This window comes from Triturus cristatus, chromosome 10, assembly GCF_964204655.1.
Source record: "Triturus cristatus chromosome 10, aTriCri1.1, whole genome shotgun sequence".
Lineage (NCBI taxonomy): Eukaryota > Metazoa > Chordata > Amphibia > Caudata > Salamandridae > Triturus > Triturus cristatus.
The window spans coordinates 111738337-111757619 of record NC_140593.1 but is presented as its reverse complement, the minus strand read 5'-3'; the positions used below and the strand labels follow the sequence as shown (position 1 = coordinate 111757619).

General features: G+C 44.6%; 1 protein-coding gene across 3 annotated transcripts in view; it reads right to left on the bottom strand.

Annotated features, from left to right (window-relative positions):
• The window catches only part of RBMS3 (RNA binding motif single stranded interacting protein 3), a 1484785-nt gene that overhangs the window by 498398 nt on the left and 967104 nt on the right, over positions 1 to 19283 (bottom strand). For all 3 annotated transcript variants that reach the window (XM_085630564.1, XM_085630565.1, XM_085630566.1), the window contains exon 6: positions 12603 to 12682. In XM_085630564.1, coding sequence (XP_085486690.1) covers positions 12603 to 12682 — 80 coding nt within the window. The remainder of the gene's footprint in view (positions 1 to 12602; positions 12683 to 19283) is intronic.

The window sequence follows — 19283 nt, the reverse complement described above, 5'->3', positions numbered from 1 at the left end:
ATTCCCTGGGGAAATGGAACAAGTGGGACCCTGGGATCCATTGACGACCCACCTGAGCTTCAGTGGAAATAAGAAAGGATAAAGGACTGTCTTCTCTGTGGTTGCAGCAGCTCGGCTCCCTCCTGTAGTAAGCAGTTGGTGGAGAATGTGGGAGAGGGGCCTGAATATCTCTGCATGTACCCAAAGGATGCCCCATCGGTGCTTGCAAGCAGACATGCCAAAAGCTGGTGTCAACGGTGGTGCTGACTCAGCTGCTTTCATCTGAATATAGTGTGTGTTTCTAGTTTAACCAAATAAAGTGCCCAAAACACATCACTTCCAAGAGAGGAAGGTGATGAGAGGAATGCTTGCAAGAAGTCTAAGCACTGTTTGATGTAAAGCCCTAAAAGCCAAGGGTATTCCCTCATGTGGATCCCGTGCTCACTGGAACCAAGCTACACCCGACTGACGAGCCCTAATCAGGTCGAAACTGGTCTTGGGTTTCTTGGGTTCTGTTTCAGGGAGGACCTGGCCTGCTGGTTCAGTCTGGACTGTTTCCATTGGAGCAGGAACAAGACGGATTTACAAATGGATGGGTCTAATCTAGTATTTCCAAAACTGTGGGTTGTGACCTGGGTCGCCAGCTGATGTTTGGTGGGTCAGGAAAGTCTCGCAAAAAATAAAGATGCATTTAAATTCTGGGTCTGGTTACGAGTTTGGTGGACGGGTTACTCCATCACAAACGTGATGGACATCCTGCCCGCCGTATTACGAGCGCCAATATATCCAATGGAATATAATGGAACTCGTAATACGGCGGGGAGTAACCCGTCCGCCAAACTCGTAATCAAGCCCTGTGTGTTTATCCTGTCACATTTGCCTGATTCAAAGCCAGCGCTCACATTTCAGGCTCTGTCTTCTGATAAACTGCAGTTTATTTTCTTAAAATGGGATCCGTGTTTACTTTTCTTTCTCTCACTGCAAAGTGAGAGGAGTTTTTAAAGTGAATTATGTGACAATCTTGTTGGAGCACAGGGAGTTTGAAATGAAAGGCTGTAGGCTGTTGTTATTTTGCAACACACAGCAAAATGTAAATACTTTGAAATGTACGGTATGCATTCAGCAGTTAGGAAAACAAAAATGAAGCAGATTATTTTATGATCTGGAAGTGTGCCGGAACAGACATTAATAGGATCAGAACAAATCTAGACACTTTACTGGGTGACGCACAAATTATAAATATCCACAGAAACCAGATTTCCACAAATTATCATTTGAGTGCTATATGCTTTGTAGGTTAAGCAGTAGAACTGTTTGTGCAAAATGAGTGACCATTTCAATGAAAATGTGCTGTCTGTAAATGACAATGTGATACCACGGAATGCTTTAGTGCCCGTTAAAGGTAGGTGAGTCGCAAATATTTGTCCTTCTAAAAGGTGGGTTGTGGTTCTAAAACATTTGGGAGCCACTGGTCGAATAAGAGGTGGCAGGGTGCGTAAAAGAATGATGGGTTGGGATGCTACCCAGAGTGATTGCCTTTGGTTAGACTTATTGAAAGCATCCCGCCCATCGCTTTTTGTGTGTTTGATGGATGCCTGATCCAGCTTTCACCAATTGTGTAGTCTCCAGTGTATTCTGCCACATGTGAAGGCAGAGGGCAGGGCTAGAATGAAAAGGGCACATCTCCATAACAAGGTGGTTAAATAACTCACACGTCAAAGACCCGATTGTAGGTTACTAACAGTAAAAGTACTACACTTATTCTCTGTACAAATTCCGCCATGTAAAACTGAGCATAATATATGCACTGAAAAATATTAATCTGCGTCCTTCAGCTTCGGGTGGGGGTAAATGTGTTTAATCATGTTACTCCCCATTCCGAGTGCACAATTGGGGGGTTATACCAAAATTAGTGCACAGGCAGTATCCATATTTATTGGGTACCCCATTTAAGGGCCATACTTAAGGGAGAGGTGTGGCACAGCGGCCTGAGCGGCTGACTCTGGAGCACGTGGTTCATGGTTCGATCGCCGGGGGCAGCTCAGCATCATGTGACTCTGGACAATAGCTCACTTAATCTTCCTGACATCCCCCAGCGCCTTGAAACTCTTAAGGGGGGTGACATGTTCACACTTTAAAAATAAGAATTTGTATTATTTATTATTATTATTTCACCCCAAATACTGCAGCCCAAGGAATGAAGCTCAAAATTGTTGTGCACAGCTGTCTATCAAACAAAGAAAGCACCCTAGTCCGACAGAATCCTGTAGATATCATTGTCAATCGAAGCAAGCTGGGGGTAATAGACAGAAGCAGAACATGTTTTTAACCTTGTTTTAAGCCTGATGGTTGGAAAGACCCCAGATACACGTGCCCTTCTAAACGTCAGCTGATTTACAGTTTCTCTCAGACAAACGTCACATAGCTAGTTTAGTGATCGAGAATGTCTTGTTAAGTTTGTGTCAATACATGTGTGAAAAGATAGTTATGAAATGCCCCCAAGTGTGCATGAAATTTTCACCAATGGGACAGATAGTAGCTTTTTAAGAAAGTGTTTGATAGTTTTGTAGGCCACATTCTACCATAAATTTACTGGCATAGTAAATGTCACTATAATACCAGGAGTGGACAGAATGTTTTATCAACCCACAGAGTTAGAGGAATTTGGTGACAGTAAAGCGGAGGTCCTGCCAAATTCCGCCAATCTTGTGATGCTCCAGAAATGCGAGCTGGTGAGCTAGATTTGGCGTCCTCTAGCACGATTTTCTAACATGGATGGTCGGTCACGGTCAGAGGGCTACTTCCGGAGTAGATTTGCTGCCGCTCATCTAGATTTTCTACACGAGCAGCAGAAAAATAAACTTGAATGGCCGCACAATTTTTCACAACGTATGGTGCCGTTCGCGCTGAATATTCAGCACTGCTCAGGTTACCGGCGCTAAATTGCACCGCGAGCAGCGCGACATGCTTATTTTCCGTCCGTTTTCATGTAACTCTGCAGAATTCCACAGAGTGAAACTCAGCGAGTTCCGCCCACCCCTACTTAACACATCTTTAAAATTCCTAAAACATCTGCATTAAATGTCCCGAAGGTGATAAGATTCCTGAAATATATTCACTTGAAGTTGCAAAATGTATACGTCTTCCTAGAACTGATTTTGTGACGTGCGAACAAATAGCAGTATTTTTGCTTCAGTGGGTGGAATGTCTATGAAGATGTGGCAGGTGGGAGAATAGATAGTTGATATGAAGAGCTGGAGACACAAATGCCATTTTGAAACAGGAAGTTAATAAAAAAAAGTCCATAGTGGATCCGAATTTCACCAGAAAATACCCCCAGAAAATCAATAAAAAAAACCACAGCACCCTTAAGATACTCAGAAGTCACTCAATACTAGGTAAACATGTAATGCCTGTAGATATACTGTAAAATTCTGCCTACAGTTTTCAGAATTAAATTACATGAAAATCATCAGAATATAATTATCGAAATCCAGCATAAAATGGCATTTATGTAAAAAATTCTAAAAAAACCTTACAAATTATCAAATTGTCATCACCTTAAATTCATCAAGAAGTTGAGCCAAGCCAAGTTTTCAAAATGAACGTGCAGTACCCATCACGAAATTCCAATAAAACAGCACCATCAATCATCAGCAACCACCGTACCCCAATACATTATGCAATTCTCCAGAAATATTGGTCTTTCGATTGCCAAACAATTGTATATAGCACTGCGACTCGCTATTAGGAAGGGATGCCCTTCGCAGATCCTTCCTAATAGCGACTCGCATACCCTATTTTGCACATCGGTAATAGGTTACCGGCTCACAAATGGGGCTTGGTACATTAAAAAATGTTTTTTTTCCGGTTGGAATTGGTTTGCGAGCTGAAAAAACCTTTGTACATCTGTCTCTGAGTCTGCAAATAACTGGTGTTATGGCACACTGATAAATACAAATATTTGATTCAATGGTGAAGGATATTGACTAATAATTTAAGTTACAGCAGAGAAAGAAATGCCAAGACGTCATTCTGTGTCATGAAAAGAAATATGAATAATACTGTGGCACGAAAATTAATGGCACAAATGAGGCGTTAGGAAGAGGAAAACACTGCCCACTCTACGTGCTGGTGCCAGACCCCTACGACACCTGCATTTATTCTGTGTAGCTACTGGTGGTCCATCTAGACCACTGCCACATCTGTTATCTCACCAGCCTCTGCGGAGGAGGTGGAGATGTGGTGGATGGTGGCTCAGGGTCAGATGTCTCCCGGAGTGCGGGTGCCTAGAAGCGGAATATGACCTGCAGGATTGGAGAATGGAACATGTCTCGGCTCGGTTACAGTTCTCTTGGACCGCAGAAGCTCAAGACAGAACCTGACCACCGTCTCATCACGATTTCAAATGAGTCTACACAGTTGAGTTTGAGAACTTTACTCTAAATATGGCCGAAGGACCATTTTCCAATTCTACTCGGATGCCAGTGATCAGTCTTAAGTCAGTTTTTGGAAAAGAGGCAGACTTCTCTGATGTCTTCCCCCTGTCAGTACTACATACCGGTATTAGACAATGCCCACCCCCCCCCCCCGCTTGAAGGAGTAATATGATTTTTTTTAAAACCTCTAATATAATGGAGGGTCCAGACTGTTGGCCAACATACTGACCAAATCAAAAACTTTCCTCCTGACCAGAATTGCATGATGTGTCTGGGAAGGATTTTCCTATTCATTTTATGAAATAAAATATTTTGTACAGACACAAAGTAAACTGAAAAAAGCTGATATTTCAGGAAGATCCAGCAGTTCCTTTAAACTTAGTCATTTTCAGCAGAAAGCAGATTTCTGAGATTAGATTCCTTGCTCTGTAGAACTGGTACTGATGCAGCTGAGGACTCTTCAATGGAATGGCTTTCATGAGCAACCCAAGACACAGCCATCTGGTAAAACAAAGAGAATCTGTATCCAAATTATTAAAACTCATGCTCGGAATGTGCTAGTTTTTTCACCCAGACAGGACTATGTTTTTTAGATCTCTGCATAAAATGCTGCATGATACTGTTCAAGTAAGCTCGCCTCATCTTTTGACTCAATCAAAAGATAGACCACAAAGCGCCGTGGAAGGAGAAGACAGGAAATTGTGGTTATGTTGAATTTGAGGTTAGTTTGATCTAGGGTCTCCTGCAGTCTGGTTTTCTCTGCTTCCACCAGCCCAGGGTTCGCGATCAGCTAACCGCTGATTGTCTGGATCAGAGAGAAAGCTCCCAAAAGACTGTCCTAGGGTCAGGGGGAAGATAAGTGAATAGCCAGGGTTTAGAAGCCAGACATCTGGCCCACACTCATCCTGATGACTACCAACAATGGAATCCTTGCAGTAAAGCGTGTCGATTGTCTGCTGTTTGCGTTGCTGCTACTTGTGAAATATAAGAGCGGATGCTTCCCTCTGTTCTGTATTTTAGGGAGTTGAGTTGTGGAGGTGATTGTAGTAAATTTAGAACTAGAACTGGCCCCAGATATCACAGTGTCCAGCCCCCTTTAATGGTTCAGGGACAATTTATGTACAAATTCCAACAGATTCCAAGCTCAACAGCATGCCCACCCTTGCCTAGCACAGTCACCCACGCCTGCTACTTTCAAACATACTACATGACAATACAGGCTCCACAGAGTCCTAACTACTGCTACACTCATACACTTCCCTCAATTTCTAAAGATGCTCACTTCTCCCTCTCTGTCTGTTCTTTTGCCCACTCACATACCATAGTTTGTGGGTGCAAACAGGCGTTGCCTATCGTGCAAAAAAAATGTAGGACGGCTTTGTCATCTTTGGACAATATGGTAAGTCCAACAGGTCCCCCATCATCAATATGTTAAATCTAATAGACCTCAGACTAGTGAAGTAAGTCCAACAGGTCACCCATCATCAATATGTTAAATCTACTAGAGCTCCGACTAGTGAGGTAAGTCCAACAGGTTACCCATTGACAATATGTTAAATCTAATAGACCGTCAGACTAGTGAGGTAAGTCCAACAGGTCACCCATCATCAATATGATAAATCTAATATATCTTCAAATAGTGAGGTAAGTCCAACAGGTCACCCATCATCAATATGTTACATCTAATAGACCTCAGACTAGTGAGGTAAGTCCAACAGGTCACCCATCTTCAATATGTTAAATCTAATAGACCTCAGACTAGTGAGGTAAGTCCAACAGGTCACCCATCATCAATATGTTAAATCTAATAGACCTTCGAGTAGTGAGGTAAGTCCAACAGGTCACCCATCATCAATATGTTCAATTTATTTTAAACCGCTTGACTGTCAAAGATCTATGAAAACTGAAGGATGTTCCTGAATGAATGCATGAGGAGCTTATAATGCGCACTGCCACTCCCCAAGGAGCATCCAGGCGCTATGTTCCTAAAACTGTGAAGTGCACATGATGACAACCATGCAAGCCCAGCCCATCCAGACCCCAGACATCAGAGGCCATGTTTCACCATATTGTGACATGGCTAGTGATTCTGGGAGCGAGGGCACTCTAGGGAGCCCTCATCACCCCCTCAGACCTTATGAAACACCACACGCAAGTGATATGCCTTTAGGGGCATGACGTCACCAGCAAACACAAAGAAGGTGTTCAAATACTGATGGACACCTGTTTGTAAAAGGAATTAAAAGTTTCACTTCTTACACAGCGGCAACAGTTGCACTTCATGCCATGAAGAAAGAGAAACATACAGTGCACATACAACACAGTATTCCAGACATGAATTGCACAGGTAGACGCATACCAATCTGTCACTGCTACATTCCCAATACATAGGTATGCCTCAAAGTGCTCCACTGGCCGACAGTCAATGCAAAGACAGCATTCAAGCCTCAAGGCGCTCGAAATTATTCACAAAGTGTATTGGGGCAAATTCCCAGAACACCTGTGGAAAATGACGCTCCCTCTGTCCAGCGCCTCGGAATCTAGGCTCACCCGCTGCAGACTTAGCCAATGGACCTTCAACTGCTGGACCATGCAGCCGGACCCTTTGGGTTCTACGGAAGAGGAGCATGAAATGCTTTGAGCACAAACCCCAAAACAGAATCAAATAGCCTGAGGCTCAAGAAATGCGATGAATCCAGAAATTTCCACGAGGTCAAGTGAGATCCACACAGGACAAGTGATGCAATTCATGAATATCAGCCATGGTTCCCATCTCACAGGATAGAATGCAGCAGCGGCCGGTGTGGTGGACGAGTGGCGGGGAGGGTAGAGGGGGCATAGGGGATGCGGCACAGAAAAAAAAGCGTACCTGCAGCCGACCACGTCGCGCTTTTCAGCTCCTCTCCTTGCAGGCACAGGCTCCCAGACTGCCCTGCGGCCAATCCTAAAGCTGCTCTTATGCATGATAGCAGCTTCAGGATTGGCCTCAGCGCTCTAGATTTGCGCGTCCAGACAGACTGAGACCCTGTGCCTGCGCTCTCCAACCCGGCAGCACAGCTCGGGCTGGAGAGAGCTTCAATGCGCATGACGGTTTTGGCCAGCCTGAAACGGCGGGCCAAACTGTCATGTGCTCTGACTACAGTGCCCACCCTCCTACGGTCATCCCCCATGGCCCCGCCCCTAAAGACTCGGCAGGAAAGGAAAAATAAAACGATAATAAAATGTGTTATCGTTTTCTTTTTCCTTTCTTGGCATTTTTGAGGCAGCTGGCAGGGGGCGGGGGGGTGACGCTCCTTCGCCACAGCAGAGGAGCTACCGCAGATAAAATGTGAATTTCTCCACATTTACTAGACGCCATCCGTCCCTTCTAAAATCTTCAGCGCTCTGATGTAAGTGAAAGGGGACAAACACATTTGCTTATGGAAAATGCTAAAAAAATTAAACACACAAATAAATAAATATGATTTATGAGATTCCAAAAACCAACGTTTCCTAAAACAGAAAATGTCACTCCTCTTGAGGTACATGGCCCAACCTACTGTCCATGCACGCAGGTCAGGCAAGGCGCGACACTGTGCATTGCACTGTTTTCACGTAACTGTGGCACCGCAGACCCACTAAAGCTCAAATTTGAGTCCCCCTGATGTGTACTGATCACTAGTACAAGTGTCCAGGGACCAGATGAGCCCTGAAATTGGCAAAACATTGACTGAAGGAGTGAAAAACTTACATAGCGCCCAATTCTCCCCACCAGCAGCCCTACATGATGTTATATTAAGCGTTTTTTTAATATCACAGCTCTCGTCATTCGCACAACCTCTCGGTGTCATGATGACGCCACTCGCGAATCAAGATACAGCAAAGACGTCTTGGCAGACAAAGGCTGTTTGAAGCCATTAGAAGATATTCAAACAACACTTACTTTGGAGATGTATTAATACCACTCAAAAGTTAGAGCTGCGAAGACAATTAAAGATTCATATATTCGTCTCCGGCGCGATAATGAGCTTTTCTTTAATATCTGGAAGCCCAGTCGCCAGGAGTTGGCAGGTCTGCTTCCTTTGATGTGGATATGTCCAATGCCTTCCATCGCGAGGGATGAAATGGAACAGGGGGCGGGGAAGAGACACTTTCGCGAACTCCCCTGCTCGTTAGGGAGCGGTGTTGTCCAACACTCAGCCTGAGATTAATGACTGCTGTTCTAATGTCACTCTAAGCCATAGGGTTTAGAAGACAAACCCCTGATTTGATCTGAAGATCCTGAACGGTACATGGTGAGCGGGTTGATGAACATATATGTATCCCGGAGCAGGACCTGTAGTGCGACTTTCATCAGATTAGGAGCTCTCGAGACAGTGCTGCGGTTGTCTCAGCCCATCCGAAGGCTTATAATGCAGGCCCTAACTATTATTAGAACACTGGAACATTGGGAGCTCTTCTGAAGACAATGAAGGGCCAATTGTAGGTGGTGCAGACCTCCTGCTCCAACATTGTAATGTCTATCTTTCTAAATCTTCCTTTTCTATTTAGAACATTCTACATTCCATGGGTGATATGTTCAATATAGCCTCAGAGCCCGCCGTAGCGAGCTCTACCGGCCATTGGAGACCCGCTCCAGCGTTAAAGGCCCGAGCCGAAGGCGCTAATATATATAATATGTAATCATTATAATATCATTATAATCATTCTGACTCGGGCCATAACGGCCTTAAAGGCCCTCTCCCTCATTAAAGGCCCTAGCCTATAACAACCTCTCAGGGAATTTAACAGCCCCTATAGCCTTTAGTAGCAGGCTGCAATGCTATATCAGAACATTGGCAAGTTGGTAACTCTACTGAAGGCAATGGATTCACTCAGGGCCAATATTGGCCGTTGGGACCTTCTGCATCAACATTCCAATGTGTGTCTTTATGCTTGTCTATTTTAAATTTAGAACTTTCTTCCATTAGCAAGTGGAATGTTCTAATAGCATGATAGTCCGTCGGCCTCAAGCTATACTGCCTGTTAAAAGTCTTCACCTTCGTTCCAGGCCATAATCAGGGCTCAGGCATATACCATAGCTTTAGGTCTTTAACATACATTTGACAGTTGCTCATATAAACATTCTTCTCCAACATTCCAATGCTTGTCTTTTTGTTTCTCACTCTTAGTACATACTAACCTCAATAAGTACCATTCAACCCCGGGCTATAGTAGCTGCTAAAGGCCCTCTGCCTTGTTATAGGTTATATAATTCATCTTTGGGCCATTAAGAACTATTATAGCTCTCAGCAGCGGGCAATAATGGCTAATTGTTTGCTAGCATTCTAAACCCCGAAAGAGTGTGAAGCAGGGGCGTATCTCAGGGAGTAAATTGAATGATGTTGTCATCCTGCTGTCTCAGTTCTTCTCAGACCTGACAGAGGAAGGAGCAGGTCAACTGACACATTCTCGGTCACTGTGGGTCTGCACAGACCTGCCCCGAGAGGGGACAAAGGCCGTACTGACAAGAGGCTTCTACAGAGCCTCGGCAAGCACAACACCAGCTCTCTGCTCTTGGAGAGCAGAGAGGATGGCCTTTGGTGGGAGGAGGATGGAACCTGCAGAGGGCAGTAGAGGATGGCAGGGGTGTAACACAGGCTCCTGCAACCCCCGCAATGCGGGGTGCCCCAATCTCCAGGGGGCCCCCTCAGCACCGCACTAAGGCCGCAGAGTTCCAGATTGAGGCCAGATGGGGCCCCTGCATGTACCCTGCAGGGGGGGCCCTCAAGTTTTGTTACGCCACTGGGGGATGGTGGTGGGCACCAACTGAAAGGAAATATATTTAGGTCCTGCCCACAATTGTAGGAATCGCACGTCTGGCATACAGTGTGACTTGCTATACGACAATTGCTAAAATGGGCACACGATAATGCCTTATGGATCAATCTACTACCCGTCAACTGTTATGTAGTTTTATCTTAGATGGACCTTTCAAGTGGGATAGACCCGTGAGTTTCCTTTGGAGGCACTTAAGTAATTAGTTTAAAAAGGAGGCTTGTTATAAACAAAAATAATGAGTACTCTGGCTCCTTGAACTCATCCCATGGCCAGTGCCACTGTAAGGATGATTGATATGTGAAACCTACAGAAGCAATAATATTGATAATGTAAGATGGCGACAAGGTATCTTTAAATACTGAAGGAATCAGAGAGAGCCATGCGCTAATAAACTCTGTAAGGCTGCCCTCTTTGTCTTTCTACTTGGCAGAGAAAATTAAATGGCCTAAATTTCGTAAGAAGATACCTTCCCACCATGTTTACCTGGTTTCCCTGCCCTTTTGCTTCCCCGTGTTCATCATATCAGGTCACCAGAAGGTAATGAGTTGGAGACCAAGTAACAGCATCAGTGTTAATGATGGGCTCTAAAACTTCAGCACTAATTATTATGTAGTGACTATTCCAAAACAAATGTATACAGATTATTTCCAAATGTATTCCAATGGTGCCTGAAGCAGTCCATGAAAGCATAGGACGGCCTTAAACCGAAACATCAAGGAATACAGTTTAAATGTGGGTTTAGGCTTTCCGCCACCATGTGAGGCTGTAAATAAATTATTATTGCAGTTATTATTGTTATTGATTATGGTGATGTTGATTGTAGTTTTTGCTAGTAATAATTAATAATAATATTAACACAATTCTCAAAACGAGATTTCTGCCCTAACACATGAAGAGTGACATTCAAACATGACCGATTGGAAGAGCATGCAATAGAAAATAGTAGAAATTATCATAGTTTGCAAAGATTCGGCTGCCTTGGTTGACATTTTGAACAGGACATGTCATTCGCAGTGAGTTCTTTGATCATCTTGAGCGTAGCAGGTGCCACAATGCCCAAGGATTCCTATTCTATAATCTTTTTTAATGTGTTTGTTTTTCCACTGTTCCAAGTAAGGTCACCTTCTATGTAGCTTTCCTTTTTAACTCTTTATTAAATTTTACATGGTGTGTAAAGCAATGATTACATCGCTTGTGTGATACAGCGTGGTCTTCGTAAGCGTATACAGCAGTACAAGTGTACATCCACCAACAGCAATATGAATCAGTACAGCCAATACATGTATTTGGATGGACAAGATAAACGTCATCACTGTATACACCATCCTGCCCCCTGGCACCCTCACTAGTGGTGAATGCACATCACCTTCTGTGCACCCGCTTTACGATCAGACAGCTTTGCATCATACATTTACTCCATTCCTCAATTCCTTCAGAAAAAAATTATTGTTCACCTGCATCAAGTATTAAACATCTCAAGATGAAAATCATTTCTCTCCACTTTACTTGCAAATGCATGTATTTTCTATAATAGTACAACAAGTACCCAATGTGGAATTTACCAACAGTAAAACAGAGAGCAGTGGAGTACCAGAACTGATAAAAAAATGTTACAGTTCATTTTGTGGCCACCACAAGAGAGCATGGGAAGACCAATGACACGACTTTAAGTTGACCAGAGTTCTCAACCTAACATGGTAAATAACATATATTAGGACACACATCTTCCAATAAACAGCTTTAGATATGCATTTTGAATTCCTTCTGGTCACAGGTTTCAAGACCACATCTCTGGTTCTGAAGGTAGGACATGACTCTGTTTTGATCTTAGCCTATTGATTGTCTCAGTAGCTTTCTGTGGAGCATTAATGACCTAGGGTCAAATCCTCTTTTCTCAGTCCCACAGTCCAGTCATGGACCAGGGCCATGCCGACACTAGCCTGATTTAGGGGAGGACTCAAGGCACACCTCTTTAAAGACGCAGTTCACCTCAACTCTCAGAACCAAGCTTCTCCTCCAATCTCTCTTTGCTGCATCTTTGCCTTTGACCCTATCACTCCTCTCTGCTCCTCTTGCCTTGCTTGGCGCTACGCAAATAGAGCATACATACATACATACATACATGGACCAGGATCAACTATTGAAAGCGTAGCGTGGAGAAAAGCGGAAACAAATGACCAGGAACCAGGGATGAGGCTTGGGAGAAAAAAGCACAAAAAAACACCCAGACATTTTGATGACTTAACACAATAAGGTACTCAGGAGTGGACTACACCCACAGGTGTCAACCCCTCCATCCAGCAATACCTCAAACTCTGCAAAATCACACTTGGATGAGAAGATGGAAGGGACTTTTGTATTTAAAGAAACTTCAGAAGTACTTACGCGGTACCCCCGGCGGCGTTTTCAGGTACTTTCCATTAAAATGCTGAATAACGACTTCACATTTTTCGGTAGACTCCATTCTGAAACGAACACAAAGATGTTTGAGCCGGAGCAGACACTTAACTAGTTTCCACTGCAAAATCAAATAAAGTGAACTTTTTATTTAGTACAACCATGCTCTTAGAATAGCTCCAGGACACTGAAAAATAAACGAAAAGAGTGGGTACCTTCCATTCCCCAGATGGAGCCTAAAACCGAATGATGTTTGGTTGTTTCATTTAATCTTAACATACACATAATGTCATCCATTTCAGGTATTCCTGAAAGTTATGGAAGATGTGAATAATCAATGTACCTCAATCTCTTTAAAAACTGTCGTGACTGAGAGACTCACTCAAACGTTCCTCTGAAGTACATGAAATGCTGGGCTCAGGCTGCCTGATTGTGTTTGTTTTACCCGACGTTCTTGCCTTGCTCGTGTTTGGACAAAGATATGCTCCTCTGATGAGATGTAATGTGAAATATGTATGAGATGTTGCTTTTATGTTTTTTCATGTTGACTTGGGTTATTGTTTACTAAACCTGACACTGCAATATTTCACCGCATATGGAGAATGTTTATGTATTTTTCTGGCGCTGTGGATGACACTTTGCACATCCAGTGCTTAAAGACTATGTAGAGATGCATGCATTTACAGAGGCATAATAAAAACTCACTGAAGGATTTAAGCTTTTCCCTTGGAATGAATTCTGATTATATAGGAGTCCCACAGATCTCACAGGATGGCTTTTTCTTCTTTGTATATTTATGCACTGTATCCCTCTGAGTGTTGCAGTGTTTCGGTCTCATTTGTCGCTCATATGCCAGGTCTGCCTCTGGTCAAACCCCTGATCATGGATCTCTGAGAGGATTTATATGCTCTGTAAGATGAGCGAACTGATCTCCTATACGGGTCTGCATGAGGCATTCATCTAAAGCACTACGACTCGAAATCCCAAATATAGTTAAAAACTTTTTAAAGATCTTGTTTGTAAGTCCAACAAAACATCAAATTGTTGCCTGTTTCTATGGGAGTGTGTAATTTTTATCCGTTGATTTTTATCATTGATGTCTGTTCTATAAAATGGGTACGAAAGGTACGGTTATGACATTGTACAGGTTGCGCCTATGTAGAATCTGTGTAGACGTTTTAACAAAGCCACTACTGCACCGCATGTGGTCGACCTTTCAACACAGGTGTAATGTGCAGGAGCTGCCTCACACCCCTTGGCTGGACAGTGGCTGTGTCTCACAGGTTACTGTACACTTCGCCCATAGTGGACTCAGAAGGGAAAACAAACAATGGTCTGATGTGCAGGAAGGAAACTCCCTGCACAACTGGGACATTGTGATATTGCTTTTCAGGAATATACAATTGCTTTGGGGTTTGTTTCTGAAAAGCAATTTATAATGTTGAGTGCAAAAAACCCACTTGGCCGTGATGAAAGTGCATCGCTCAATGTAATGGAGGGCTTCAAAAAATGCTACCGCGGGCTACAGCTTGCAGTGCATGTGCGCAGGCGCGCGCAAGCTGTGGCCGGCGGTAGGATTTTTCCCCTCAGCTTTTTAGCCAGCTTGCTAAAACGCGCAACAAGCACGCGTGCTTGCGCGCACATCCCTTGCGTGTTTAAGTGCGTCATCATGATCACTTTCGCTTTCGCAGCGATCGTGATCGCGATGACTTTCGTGGCCAATGCTTGTTTCTTCCAGTTTCCTCCTTTTTAGTTTTATTTATTCCAGTTTGCGTGTCGCCTCTTTCCTCCCCTCCTTCCCGTGTGCACCATGCAGTCCTTCTGCGTCTCACCTCTTTCCCCACATTTCTAACTTCGCCGCCTCTAATCCTATAACCATCCTCCCCACTTTGCTGTCTCTTTCTACACGTGGTCTGTCTCATTTCCCTCGTTCTCTGACTGCCTTTGTCCCAGTACCTCCTGATGCACACCACCACAGGTCCCTCTCTTAACCTCTCTCTCACGCTCCTTCTCTCCTACGTCACTCCCCCTCATTATACCATGTCATTGCACCTACTCCTCTACCCCCATCTCAGCCTACGTCTCACTTCTTCCACATCATTACTTCCCCAGCCCTCCCTTTGCTCCCTCTCACCAACTTTACGCATCTTCAGGTGCACACTCTTAAGTGTGCACACACCCTTTTCATGCCCTGTACACCTTTCCTCGTGTTCTCTCTAGAGCAGCACTCTCTTTTAATGTTCTCTCCTTCACTTTCTTCCTTCCCATCACTTCTCTTTGCCACCCATTTCTTACAATATCCCACCCTTGAGCCCCTCCCTCACTTTCTTTTCTTCCCTTATTACGATTCCACATTTCATTCTTTCACCTCTTCTCCTCTCCACTATTCCCTCAGAAGCCTTTTCTCTCCCTGTGCCTATGCTCGCTCCCCCACCCTTCTCCCGCCCTCCACGCCCTTTACTTCTCCAGCCTCCGTCTCATCCTCTCATCCGTATCTCATTGTTTTCGTCTCCACCGCCATCGTCTCATCTGCATCTCGTTATCTTCTCCACTCTCGCCTCATTGCCCTTATTTTCTCTCCCTCTGCGTATCCGTCCTCATCTCCTTCTATTCTCCCTCACCCCTCTTTCTCAACTTCCGATGTTCTTTTCTCGCCTTGCAGCGTCCTTCTACCCCTCTACCTGCGTAAAACCCTTCTCTTCTCCACACCTCTTTTATTCTCTCCCTGCTCGCTTCTAGCACGTTTTCCGTCCCCACCTCCACATATTCATTTACTCTCCCCCCTCTCCATCCTCCCTTCTCAACTCTTTCTGGCCTCACCCCGCCCTCGCACCTTATTTCCTTCAGGACAGTCTGGATGCTTCACAGCTCATCTGGCCTCGTTAACCACCCCCCAACCTCCTCATCTCTTTCTTGCCCCCTCTCCAGCCTCCCTCTCCTCTGGCCTCACTTCCCTCCCTGCCCTCCACATCTCTTTCTTGCCTCCCTCCTCTCCAGCCTCCCTCCCCTCTGGCCTCGCCCCCCCACCATCTCTTTCTTGCCCCTCTCCTCTCCAGTCTCCATCCCCTCTGGCCTCGCTGCCCCCCACCCTCCTCATCTCTTTCTTGCCCCCTCTCCAGCCTCCCTCCCCTCTGGCCTCGCCCCCCTCACAATCTCTTTCTTGCCCCTCTCCTCTCCAGCCTCCCTTCCCTCTGGCCTCCCCCCATCTCTTTCTTATCCCCTCTTCAGCCTCCCTCTCCTCTGGCCTCGCTTCCCCCCATCTCTCTTTCTTGACTCTCTCCTCTCCAGCCTCCCTCCCCTCTGGCCTCCCCCCACTCCCCATCTCTTTCTTGCCCCCTCTACAGCCTCCCTCTCCTCTGGCCTCGCTTCCCTCCACATCTCTTTCTTGCCTCCCTCCTCTCCAGTCTCCCTCTCCTCTGGTCTCGCTACCCCCCCACCCTCCTCATCTCTTTCTTGCCCCCTCTCCAGCCTCCCCCTCCTCTGGCCTCGCTTCCCCCCGCCCTCCTTATCTATTTCTTGCCCCTCTCTTCTCCAGCCTCCCTCTCCTCTAGTCTCATTCCACTCCCATCTCTTTTTAGTTTCTTTCTTCCACCTACATCCTCACCCTTATCTCAGCCACTCCCCCCTCTTCTCTCTACCTTCCCTCCTTTTCTCCTGGTCCTTCTCTCCCACTCTTTATTCTCTCACCTCCCCATCTCTTTCCTGCCCCCTCCCCGTGCTTCTTCATTTCTATTTTCTTTTCTCTCCTTCCACAACTTCTGCTCTTTCTGTACTCGCCCCTCCCGATCCTGCCTCATCTTATCACCTATTAGGTCTCCACCCTCCATCTTCCTCTTTTTCCATCGATGTTCACTTGTCTCCCCCCGCCCTTCTATCACCTTTAGATCCCATTTCATCTCCTCTAGTATGCCCCCACTCTCCTTCCCCCTATCTAATTCCCTCCTAAATCCGACACCTTCCTACTGCTGACCTTACTTCGCTTCCCCTTCACTTTCTCTTCTCTCACATTCTATCCCCACTGAACCTCCTGTTCTCTTTATCTCTCTCTTTGCCTTGCTGGCACACTTCTCACAAATTTTACATCCCCTTTCCTCTTCTTTCCTCCTTCCATTCTCCTTCCCTACCTCTGCCCTCCCCAATCCCCCAACCACAACCACACACACACAACCACAACCACACACACCACCTCACACAACCACAACTACACACACAACCAGAACACACAACCACAACCACCTCACACAACCACAACTACACACACAACCAGCACACAAAACCACAAACAGACACAACCACAACCACTCACACACACAACCACACACACACACAACCACACACACAATAACACAAACACACAACCACAACCCCACACACACAACCACACACACAACCACCCACACACAACCACCCCCACACACACAACACACACACACAACCACAAACAGTTTTGTGGGCTGTCAGCATAAATACGCTGTCACCAAACACGATGAACCCCTCGGGAAAGTTTGGGAAGTTACCCCCAACTTTGAAACCACTTGCTGTTGCAGAGTGTGTGCTTTACACATGGCAATACCTTGACACAGCGGACTGTTGCACGGAATGCTTTGAGCCTCGGAGGCTGACAGACCTCAGTCTGTGCATTAGTTCATCCCGTCTTGGCGCTTCATAAAAACAGGGTGCCCACTGTCCAGCATGAAGTGAGACATTGTGATCGGGGCTGGAGATGCTGTTTAGCAATCTGCTTAGAACATTGTGTTTCATTTAGGGCATTAAACATAAAGGAGCACTGGCAACGCTGATAAAATGGATTTCATTTTGAGTAGTGACTAAAACTTTAAAAAAGCCTGCAGTACTGAAACAAGCATTTGCAATGCAATAGGTCTCGCATTTGCAAAAGTTTCAGCTATTGTCATTGTTCATGACAATGCCTTTTTTATCTATTTTATAAAACAAACACATAAATAAATGCCAACTGCTCACACTTTTGTAATGCGAGACCTATTGCATTGCAAATGCTTGTTACAAATAATAGAGGTCTTGGCAAGGTGTGTAGTGGCAGTCCTCTGCCATGGGATCAGGGACAAGGGCTTCTGCCATCTTGCCAGGCTGGTGCCCCACCTACCAGTGTCTACATGTCCTTAAATGTTATTTCCATTAAATTAAACTGGAGAATAACCCATAGAGAAGAAATCTGATAACTTTGCCATGGGCTACTTCACTTCGAAAGCAGATATACTGCCAAACAATTCTATTACCCTTAATAGACACGAGAGGGGGTGTTACGATTCCTCAAAAGGGGTCAAGTCAAGTCAAGAAAAACTTTATTCGGTTTAAAAACAAAAACCATGAAAGTTACAACATCAGATACAAATTTACACAAGGATGATATTAAAAAGAGAAAAACGATGGGACATATTATAATTCATCCCTGCCCAATCGTTTTCCGTAGTTTAAAAACAATTTTAAAAAAGCTTAAAAGCGCGGTGACAGTTAGAACAGTTTCCATTCGTTGGAATTCTAAAAAAGCTGGACGACATTGGATTAAATTCATTTCTTTAAGTAGTGGTATAATCAACTGCCTACGAGGTAAAGAGTAAAATTTACAGAAAAATAAAATATGAATATCAGACTGGAGTGAGAATTCATCACACGGACACAGGGGGAGATTACGCGACCATAAATTAATTTCTGGGAAGGTCAGGAGTCTAAACAAAATATTCAACCTAAAGCGAGTCAAAAGAAATTGGTCATGATTAGACATCGGCAAGGTTAAATAAGGCTGTACTTTAAAATGGGTTGTGACACTGAGGTGAAGAGTAACTGAGTTTTTCTCCTCTTCCTCTTGTCTTCTTTTATCCTCGAGGTATTCCATACATAACTTAGACAATAGTTTTCTAGAGGTATTGATCATTGAGAGTGGGTCTTCATAGAAATGTTGGCATCCAATATTAACCATAACATTTTTAACATAATTCAACCAATCAGCTCTGCCAACATTGTCCAGAGTTAAAACATCCCGTAGGATAGCCCGGTTCATGACGCACTCCCTTATAGTCCAAACCCTATGCCACAGGAGTAGGGGTTGAATTCTAATAATATCAGAAATGTAGGGTAAACCCAATTCAGTGTGGCATATATATGTCGCAACACTTTGGGGGACTGTCAGAATATACCTCAAGAACCTATTCTCAACTTTTTGAATTAAGTCAAAATTGGAATACCCCCAGAGGGCCGACCCATATATGGCTACCGAAATACAGTAGCCTTATATATTGTTAGAATTTCCTTTATTGGTTTTTTACCCAGTTTTTTAATAACATTTTTCAAGGCCATAATGGTTTTTTGGAACAACAAAGTTCTGGCCTTGACTGCACTAGACCATGCCCCAGTATCGTGAAACAAGACTCCAAGATAAGAGAAAGTATGGACAACTTCCAAAGGTACATTGTTCAGAAACATTCTTTTTTTCTGCTTTCCAGGACCATTTCCACAGTACATAGAGAAGGTTTTATTACAATTGACTTTCAAATCAAGACTAAACATGAAGGTCTCAAATGAATTTACCAGATTTTGGAGTGCCATTGGGGTGCGGGCCATCAGGACCGCATCGTCCGCATACAGGAGCGCAGGAACAGCCCTCCTCCCAACCTTAGGCATGTCCTCACACTC